This window comes from Cervus elaphus, chromosome 4 (genome assembly GCF_910594005.1).
Source record: "Cervus elaphus chromosome 4, mCerEla1.1, whole genome shotgun sequence".
NCBI classification, from domain to species: domain Eukaryota; kingdom Metazoa; phylum Chordata; class Mammalia; order Artiodactyla; family Cervidae; genus Cervus; species Cervus elaphus.
Genome location: NC_057818.1, coordinates 35,211,760 through 35,221,938, shown reverse-complemented (window position 1 = coordinate 35,221,938; position 10,179 = coordinate 35,211,760). Strand labels below are relative to the sequence as shown.

Genomic DNA, 10,179 nt, shown 5'->3' with positions numbered 1-10,179 from the left:
CCTGCCCCCCAACGCTCCCCAGGGATCCCCCCTTTGCACATCCGGCCTCCCCTTCCTTTACTCCAGATCCTTCCTGACTCCCACTAGCCTTGGAGAGAGTCTCAGGCCCTCCCCCAGGGCCCCAGCCCCACTGGTGCTTCTCCACTCTACAGACATCCTGGGCTCTCACCTGGGAGCTGGCACCCCTGCTCTTTCTGCTCAAACACACTGTTCCCATCTCTCTGCCTGGGAACACTGGTTGGAATGTAATTCCTTCACCAGATGAAGATATCACAGTCTGAGCTCAGTGCCCATGGCACTCAAGTCTGAGCTTGACTCATCACCATGGCCTCTCCAGAGGCCTGTCCAGAACGGTACTTGACAGAACACAGGCACTCAATGGGTATTTGCTGCATGAATGATTGAATTTATTAATCAGTGCATGGATGGATTGTCATGTAGGTGGCTTTGGTGGCTGGGTGGGGATGAAGGGAGATACTACATACGCTGTAGCCAGTGCCTGCCTACGGCAGCAGGTGGCTGGAAGGAGAAGGCCACGTCACCCGCAGCAGGCTGAGTCCATTTTAATGGCCTGGCAGTGAGGTGCGTGCATGGCGGAGGCCCGCAGAAGAGGTAATGCTGAGAGGGCAGCTCTGCCCACTCTTCTAATTATTGCTTGAGTCTTTCCGGGAGTGCCAGCTGCCTGCCCCAGAGAGTTTGGTCTCATCTGTCACAGTGTGAGCTCGGGGTAGGGCTGCTACCACTGCCAGTGGGGAAGACAAGAGGAGGTTCCCAGGGGCCTTTGGGTCTTGGGGAGCAAAGGCAGCCTCAGGCTTGGGCCACACTCGGCTCAGGTCCCTTCCTGTCCCCAGGGTGGCTGAAAGGTGTCCCCTGACTTGAGGGTCCCATCAAGAAGCCTCCAGCGTGGCCAAGGAGCAAGCCAGCTGAAGGAGGGTCCACAGCAACCCCAGGCAGGGAGCCTCGGATGGTTTGGTGTCTGCTGACATGGAAGCCCTTGGGAAGATGGTGCCCCGGTGACTGGCTGGGCAGGTAGGCAGCTCAGGCCCGGAAGGAGGCCTTGACCACACGGCCCTTCAGTGGCTGTGGCGGCCGGAAGTTGTTCACCATGTGGATCCTCTCATCCTCCTCTGAGGTGAAAAGCAGGCTCCGGAATTTCTCCATCTTAAGGCAGGAGAGATACTCAGGGCAGAATGGGGGAGCTGTGGTCCCCTCTGACCCCAGACACATCATCTGACATACCCTGCCTAGCCAGCTCTGCCCTTCTCTCCTCCTGCTCTGAGGGCTTGTCCCTACTTCTCCCCACTCATTTCCTGTTGGGACCCCCGACCTCAGTGACTTATTCACTAAAGAGCCTCTGAACCCAGGTCCTGTTCTGTGTAGCTCCAGTTCCAATCTTCACTCTAGCTAAGAACCGTCCGCAAATGCAGCATTCAGATTCTAGCACGCTAGGGGTGGTCCCAGTATCCAGGGATCCCTCCTTCTAGCCTGTGTCCAGGTCCTAATGACTAACAACCAAGCTCACCCCCACCCAAGAATCTGAACATTTATTAGCAAAAAATGGGAACCTTGACGGTGGGACCGCAGGCTGTGGGCTGCTATGGTCACGCTGCCCAGGTGTACCTGAGTGTCTCCTCCCTCCATCTGCTGCTCTGAGAGGACTCACCTGTCTCTCAGAGATACGGATGGGCTCCCGGAGCACAATCCAGGTGACGCTCTCGCTCAGCGGTGGTGTCGTCAGGGACCCGGGGTAGGTCCAGTAGTGCCGGCTGGCAGGCAGGAGGCACTTAGGGTTGAAGCAGCTGAACTGGGCCTTGGTGCCCTGGGGCAGGGTGGAAGACCCAGGAATCAGCACAGACCTCCCACCAGGATGAGAGCAGCATCCTCCCTGCCCATTTCTGTCAATAGGATTTAGGCTTATACGACCCACTGAGGCAAACTGTGGGCAAACGTCTGTGATCCCAGAGGCCATCTCCCAGCCTGGCCGGCCCTCTTTACCCATCCTTTTGCATTAGAAAGCTGTGGTTCCTAAGCCCTTGGGGCATCATGTTCTCTCCTTTGCCCTCGACAAACCTCAGTAATGCTGCCTGTTGGAGGACCATTAAAGTGATAAGCATCTTATGAATCCTATACCAAACCAGACCGCACGCTGGGCACACAGTGGAGCCATGGGCCCTGATGACAAGGAGTCAGTCGCAGCGCCCCACAGCTGCGGACCTGCACCCTTCACCTCTGCAAGGGTCTGCTGCCAGGATGGAGGAGTGGGAGGGCCCACTCCACGATCTAGCCTGGCCCTCCCTCCCCTCCCAGGCTGCTCTGGATCAAGGGCACCGACCCCTGGTCTCACCTTAAACCGAACCATGTAGAGCGCATCTGTCAGACGGTTCATGCTGGGGTGCTCGTCCCCCGTCTGTCAGAGAGAAGGCAGCGTGAGCCCAGAATTCACTGTGTTCTGTGACTCGGGGTGGCACCAGGCCTCCCATGGCCCTCTGGGTCCCCGGTAACCCTCTCACCTCCAGGAAGACACCGACCACAGCCAGGCCATCGGGCGCTGAGGCTGCCTCCCCAAAGGTGCTGTACTTCTTGGCGTTCCAGTGAACCAGGTGCAGCTACAGGGCAACAACAGGCCAGGCCAGTGCTTTAGTGCCTCCCAGGGTCCGCGAGAGTTCAGGGCTAGGCTTCCCTCACTCCCACAGGACTCCTGGCCCCCCTGCAGGAGGGGCTCCTCTGGGAGCCATGGGTCAAAGAGCATTTACCCTGTTCTAGGTCTGACCCTTTCCTGAGCCCCAAGGGACCAAAGAGCTCAGGCCCTGCCCTCCATGAACTATGAAATAGATAACGACCATCTAGTGTGACACCTCCCTGAGGAAGTGGATCCTGCAGCTGAGGCCAAAGAATCAGAAGAGGGTTGCCTGATGGAACTCTCGGGACAAGGCATTTTAGGCAGAAAGAACAGCATAGGTAAATGCCTAGAGGTATGAAAGAGCCAAGCTTCGCAGGTGGCTCAGTGGTAAAGAATCCGCCTGCCAATGCAGGAGACACAGGAGATGGGGGTTTGATCCCTGGGTCTAGGAGATCGCCTGGAGAAGGAAATGGCAACCCACTCCAGTATTCTTGCCTGGAGAATCCCATAGACAGAGGAGCCTGGCGAATTATAGTCGATGCAGTTGCAAAAGAGTAGGACAAGACTTAGCCACTAAACAATAACAACGGCAACATGAAAGAGCCAGGTGCGGGCAGGGATTCATTACATGCAGGTCAGTATGAGAAGAGGTCAAGGTGAGATGAGGCCAGGCAAAGCCAGGTCACATAGGCCCTTGAAGGCCAGGCTTAATCCTTGAAGGGTTGTTGCAAGGCTGTGATGGGACTGGATTTGCCCTTCAGAAAATTCCTTCTGGACACACAGATCAGCACAACAGTGGGCCAACTTCAGGTGGAAGACCCTGTGCTGAGGGTGGGTGGAGGTCCCCTAGGGGACTTCACTCTCTCCAGTGCCCCACACTGGGCACCTAGCAAGCCCCTGACTCCCCAGTACTCCCACTCCTTCCCCCTTTAGGCAGAGGAGGGTCTTACCTCGCTGGGGAATGACTTGCCATCCACCGTGTGCTCCGAGCCCACACCATGCTTCTTGCCCCAGTGGAAATGGAACTGCTTAAGCCGGTAGGGCCCATCCAGGGGGCCCCCAGACACCACTGCGGGGAGAAGGGGGACCTGTAGCAATAGCCGCGAGAGACCCCACACTGCCTGAAGGTGGCAGTACTAGCATTGGGGCAGTGCCCAGGAGGGGGGTAAACTTTTCATTTGGAACATTCCTGGAGCTAAGTGGACTTGGATCAGTCCCCACACAGTTCCCTTATGCCTTTGACTGGGCCAGGGCAGAAATCCTGGAGGCCTGTAGGTGGCAGAGGAGTCTGGTACTGACAGGGTACATCCTTCCATCAGGCTGTCCTCCCCACTCCTGCCCACTTTCCAGTGGAAGCTGGGACTTTGCCTCTCAGACCCTCTTCGCCACTAATGGTAGACGTCCCATGCCTGCAGCCCTGACTCAGAGCTGGGTCAGAAGGATTCTCTTCTTTAGTCTTCATGGTAACTCAGAAGGACAGAACCTATTATTATTCCTATTGTATGAAGGAGGAACCGAGAGACAGAGAGGGCAAGGTCTTTGTCCAAGGTCACACACAGCAAGGCACTGAGCTAAGATATAAGCCCACATCTACTTCATGTGAGTCCAGAGCCCAAGGCCCTAATCACCAGGCTGTGTTGCCTGCCCAGAACCTGGTGGCTCCCCAGGGCCTGATGTCCAGAGGCCAGCTCCTGAGGGTCCCCACTCCAAGGGTCAGGCCCCTGTCTTGATCAGAGTCCCGCCCTCATGGCCTCTTTGGCAGGGCCAGTTTATGCTGGTTTTGTGACTTTCCTACTCTGATATCCAGCGAGCAGAGGCCACACACAAGGCCTCCTGGGACTGATTGAATTTCTAGCTGAAATAGATCTAGCAGTGGAGGGAGCCCCCGCTAGGTCTGAATGTGAGCTCCTGGATCAGGTGACGGCCCTGGGCTCAGAGTTCCACTAGGCCCCTCCAGGATGGGTGACCGGGGCAGGGCCCTGACCCCCGTGGGCCCCTCAAGGAGGAGGATAATGGGACACCCCAGAGGCCCCGTCTCACTGTCCTGCCTCACCTGGGCAGCAGGTCTGGCCATGGCAATGCTGGGTGGTTAACTGAACCTGAAGGTTGTGGCTCTGGGTTGAGGCCCAATCAGGATGCCTCCATCCTGGGGAAGGCCTGTAGACTGAGCTTCTGATATGGACTGTGGAGGCTCACTCTTCCAAGCATGCCCCACCTGGGACTCCATAGTGTAACCTCTTAGAGAGTGACCTCCCTCCCTAACCCTTGAGCTTGGCTTCCTCAGCCTGCTCTCTGCATCCTGACCACAGAACACACTGCCATTCACGGTGTACTTACTATGTGTTCAGGCACTCTGCAGACATCAACCCCCACAGTGGCTTAGAGGGGGACACACTGTTACCCGCCCTGGCCAGATGTGGGACAGAGGCTCAGAAAGGTAGGTCTCTTGCCCAAGGTCTCACAGCTGGGAAGTGGCAGGGCCCCAACTCTTTCACTCCTCAGCCTACTTTCTTTCCACTGGGTCCCTAACCCCTCAGGCCTGGGCATTCTATTAAGGGAGGGAACCCCAGCCAGGCTAGAAAGTGAGCCCCTGGATCCATGGTCCAGAGGAATGCTCCCTTGGGCCTCCCCTACCAAGAGTGGCCTTCACTGAGCTCCTTATGTCTGAATTGACCCCTCAGTGTCCTCTGAAGGTTATTCAGAAGGTCCAGTCACTTGAAAACTACTCCTTCATAAACTGTGATCTTAGGTGCTTCCCTGGTGGCTTAGTGGTAAAGAATCTGCCAATGCAGGAGATGCAGATTTGATCCCTGGGTTGGGAAGACTCCCTGGAGAAAGAAATGGCAACCCACGGCAGTATTCTTGCCTGGGAAATCCCAAAGGACAGAGGAGCCTGGCGGGCTACATTCCACAGGGTCGCCAAGAGTTGGACACGACTTAGTGACTAAACAACAACAACAATGTCATCAAGAGCCCCATGTCCCTCCCCAAAGCTCTGGGTGAGAGCCTTTTACTTAGAATTCAGTACCAGGAATGCTGTGTCTCTCTTCAGAGGATCTGTTGGATTTCCTCCCTTCTGCAGCAAGAATTATAACTGATCCACTTTCCCTTTTTTCCTAACCTAACAGAGAACTCGGGACTAAGCAAATAAGATCATTCCTATCTGGCTTTCCTCCTCTTGTCTGCCTTTTGATTCTCTACTTGAAATCTGAGTTCCCCTGAGTACTTTCATTGCATGTATGGCGGGCAGGGGTAGGAGACAGAGGGGCAGAGTACCAGTCACTTCCTCATGTAAGAAACTTTAGCAGGTTCCCGCCTTGTCCCACTCGACCCCCTCACAGGCCTGGTCATAAGGACAAAAATCCCTATGCTAAGGAACACTCCCAAGCCTTCTGTCTAGGAATTTATCATGGAAGAATCCTCTAATCCCAGGCCAAAGAGACCCTGGAAGGAGCTGCCACAAGTTCCCACTGGGTTCTCTTTGGTCCAAGATGGTTGGGATTTGAGGCTGTAGGTGGGCTGGAGACTTCGGAGTAGGACCAGGCAGGTTCTGGCCTTCCCCAGTTCACTAAGTTTCTGCTAGCCCATCTTACAGGCAGGTTCTTGAGAGGAATAAGCCAACTGCTTATGACCTTAACAAGGGGCCTGGCACGCAGAACATTTTAGCTCCGTTCTCTTTCTGCTGGGCTTAACCAGATCACACAGAGAGGAGCGTTTGGCCTTAGGCCACACAGCAGATCAGTGATGAGGCAGGGAGTGGAAACAAACCTGACCTCAAGCACTAAATGAAAGAGAATTAGTGTTTCTTGTGCATCTACTACATGCCAGCACTACAGACATCACTCCAGGTTTTTTCATTTTTCCTCTCTGTGACCCCAGGGAGGGAAACAGGGTCTTAATGCCCCCATTTTATGCATCAGGAGACTGAGGCTTCACAGCTGGTCAAAAGTGGAGCCTTCCTTTCCCAGCATGGTGTTCTGCCCTTCTTGAGCCTACCCCAGTCAGGTTAGGATTCCAGGGAGAAGAGTGCCAGGGGCCGGCAGGGGCCACTTACCAGTTCGGTCATCACTGTCATTGAAGTCCACTTGGACAGAGTGGCCATTGTTGGCGATGCTGAGGGATGTGCAGGACTCATAGGAGATCTCCAGTGGCTTCAGGCTGGGTGAATACACAGCCTGGCTAGATACGATATTGATTGGTGACTGGCGGTCTCCCTGGGCAATGGGATACAGCTTGTGCCAGTGTGATGGGCCTGCAGATGGCGGGAAGAGGGTAAGGACTCAGGCCAACCCGGATCTCAGGGCTGCAGACGAGGGCATCTGTGGGGGATGGTCTCCATGCTATATACTTTCAGAGGTCAGCCCCTGCTCTGGAGTCACATGGTCTGGAGCGTCACTCCCAGCTCTGCCACTTCCCCGCTTAGCCTCCACTTTTTTGTCTGTGAAATGGCCCCCCCAAAGCTCTCTACCCATAGCTGATAGGATATGCAGAGAGCTAATGCGCGGAAGGGAGCACACAAAAGCTACAGGCTCAGGGGCAGTTTGGGGTAGCAGGTCCTCCCCGACACCCAGCATATGTGTAGAGAGGTCCCCAAAGCCCCGAGGTCACTGACCCGACCCTACCAGATGTCTGGCCTCTTCTTGCATCTGACCAAGTTCCAGTCAGTGTTCATAATAATGATAACAAAAGCTCACATCAACTTCACTTTGGCTCCATGACATGCATTTGCTTCTCACAATAGCCTTGTCAAGTAGAGACAAGTGTGATTCCCATTTCACAGATGAGGGCACTGAGAGTCACTTGTGCACGTGCGCATGCACACTTGGGTACAGGGGTAAACACACAGTGTGTGCATGCCTTGCCCCCCAGCTGCCCTCCTTGGGCATGTGCAGGTCCAGGGAGATTTTCATGAGCGCCGACATATGTGCACAGTGACCTGAGCTCACCGCATCCAGAGTGGGCAGGCCCAGTAACACATGTGTACAAATGTGCAGCTCTTCTAAGTATCTCTGACACACATATATGCACCCTCACATGTAGATACCCCCTGTTGCAAACCCAGGTCTGCACTAAGAGACTACAGCAAAACACATGCTCGTGCACATACATGCACACCTGTGTGCACACCCACGAGCACCCACCACCTGCCTCCCAGAGATTCCATCTGCAGCCGAGAGGCTCGGCATCTCCCTGGGGAACATCCTGAGATGCAGCCTATTTTTAGAGCCACTGCCGGCTGGTGCTTCTCCCCGTTTTTGGCTTCTTAAGTTTTCCTGAGAAAACAGCAGCAGGTGCCGACAGAACTGTGTCCCCAGCGGATGACTCAGAAGCGTGGCCCAGACCCACTGTGGGTTATTTTTGAAGTCCTGTGAGCATGCCGCATGCCGGCACCTCCATCCTCTGTCCTTCCCGCCCTCACTGTCCCCCGGCTGGGTGACCCAGGACTGGGTGAGGCACAGCAGCTTCAGGGAGGCCAGCTACAGGGCAGACCTAATGCAATACTGGACATTCAGTGCTGGTGGTCAGGACTAGCAAGAAGGCTAAAGTCAGGGGACTTGGACTCTGGGGGAGGCACCCAGAAGCTGGCTGGAAGCAGGAGCTGGGGATGGGAGGAGAGAATCTATCAGGAGGGTCCTGTCAACCTGCCCCTTCTCTGCCTCGCTCTGCATCTCTGTGGATCTCTGTTGCCTTTTTCTGAAAATCTCTTTCTAGCTTTTGCATGTCCAAACAGGGTTTTCCCCTTCAAAATATGCTCCTCTGTGCTTGGGACCTCAGAGCGGGGGCAAAGACCCCACAGCACCTCCCTAACTCTCTCTGACCCAATTGTAAGCCTCAGACCCCCAGACTTGGTACCCAGGACCCCATCCACCCCTCACAGAGTGCCTGCCTCTCTGCAGATAAGTAGGGATGGGGGTGTTCCTCACACCAGCACTCCCCTTCTCCCACCCCCACCTGCCTTGCCTTGGTTTCCTCTGGATCTTGGTTCCTCGGGGAAAGCTAAGAACTCTTATCCCACATCCCCATCCCAGCTTGGTAAGAAATAGCCCCAAAGGAACTGCCCTGCCGCAGACCCACACTCAAGTGGTCTGGCTCTCACCTTCTGCCTCTTCTCCCTTCCTCTGCATTTTAAGGAAAGTGAGGCAGGATGGAGGAGCTATTCTCCGGGTCAGACCAGGAGGCTGATGTGGGCCACCGGCTCCCTTGTCTCACACCGGGACCTGCTCAGACATCCTGCCAGAGGCAGACACGCAGACACATCCGTGCGCCCTTAGATGCTCCCTTCCTTCACATACCTGCCAACTCGAAAGCTTGGACACTTCGACGGGCAAACTCTGCCAGGGACACCGCGCCCTTGCCCACGCGGAGTCCAGCTCCCGGGAGGTCACCGCACACCAGCCGTGCGCGCTCCCCGCACAGACACCGCGCAGCGCGCTGCGTTCGGACCGCCCCCAGCTGCCCTGGGCTACCTCCACCCGCTGCGCACTCCGGCGGGCATGAGTGAGTGAGTGTCCGGCCAGGGTCCCAGCGAGCTGGGTCGTCAGGGGCTGCGCGGAGGAGGAGGCAGGACGCGCTTGGCTCGCTGGCGGCGGGGCCGGACGGAGAGCAGCGCGCACTTTGCGCCAGGTGAGCGAGGGCTCTGACCCAGCGGGTGGGCCGGGCTCTGGGGGCTGGATGGGAGAAGGGTCCCCATCTCGCCTGGAGGATAGGGGGCTTCCAGGTCCCGCTGGGTGGGAGGGTCAGGGACGAGTCCCAGTGGATGGGGGCCGGCTGGGGTCTGTGCCTACCGTCGTTCTGGCCGTAGCCCCAGCCGTGGTGGCCGGTCATGCCGCTGCCGTCACCTGCCGGCTCGGCTCAGTTCTCCTCGCTCGGGCTGCGGCTCCGGCCCCGCTCGCTGCTGCGGAGCAGCCTCTTAAAGCGGCGGCAGGCGGGAGGAGCGGTTCCCAGGGGACCCGCCCCCCCACCCCCCTAGTAGGGCGAGAGAGGCTGGCCCTGCCCCGCCCTGCCCTCTCCCACCCACCCCGCAAGCCAGTTGAGCCCTGAGTTGAGATGCGGGCTGTGTGGGGGGTGTCAAGGGGACCTAAACCCCACCCCCACCCTGACCCTGGCCGAGCCCTATTCCTCCTTCCCTCCAGTACGTGTACAGCCTGTGGGGCAGGAGAAGCCACCCATCGAGGGCCGCCTCCGTTTCTCCACACCCGGTCCGTCTCCCAGGTTGTCCCTGGCGGTCAATTCCACCACCGGAGACCTGGGCTCTGGGCTCCGAGTCCTCTTGGACTGGGGTCCCTTGAAACTGCAAATTGCACTGACCATCAAGTGTCCAGGAATGGAGTTTCCCCTGTTTGGGGAAGGATCCAGGTGCTGGGCCAAGCTTTGGATCCTTCCTGCTTCCTAACCCGCTCGGCTTTCCTACAGCAATGGGTGGTATACTTCACTAGCCTGATTGCATATAGCAGGAGACGGAGGCCCAGAGAGGTGAAGTGACTTCTCGCCACAGATCTTCTAGCTAGAGACTGAGGGCTTTATTCTCCATTTGTCTCACTCCTGGATTCTTGTGCTCT

General features: G+C 56.7%; 1 protein-coding gene across 1 annotated transcript; it reads right to left on the bottom strand.

Annotated features, from left to right (window-relative positions):
• Positions 1-390: 390 nt before the first annotated feature.
• On the bottom strand, positions 391-9,558 carry CA7 (carbonic anhydrase 7). Its single transcript, XM_043897645.1, has 7 exons — positions 9,406-9,558; positions 6,675-6,872; positions 3,571-3,689; positions 2,511-2,606; positions 2,345-2,407; positions 1,664-1,819; positions 391-1,161 (listed from the first exon to the last, which is right to left on the bottom strand). Exons 1-7 carry the CDS (start codon positions 9,443-9,445, stop codon positions 1,039-1,041), a joined length of 795 nt encoding a protein of 264 aa, XP_043753580.1. The 5' UTR covers positions 9,446-9,558; the 3' UTR covers positions 391-1,038.
• Positions 9,559-10,179: the final 621 nt, after the last annotated feature.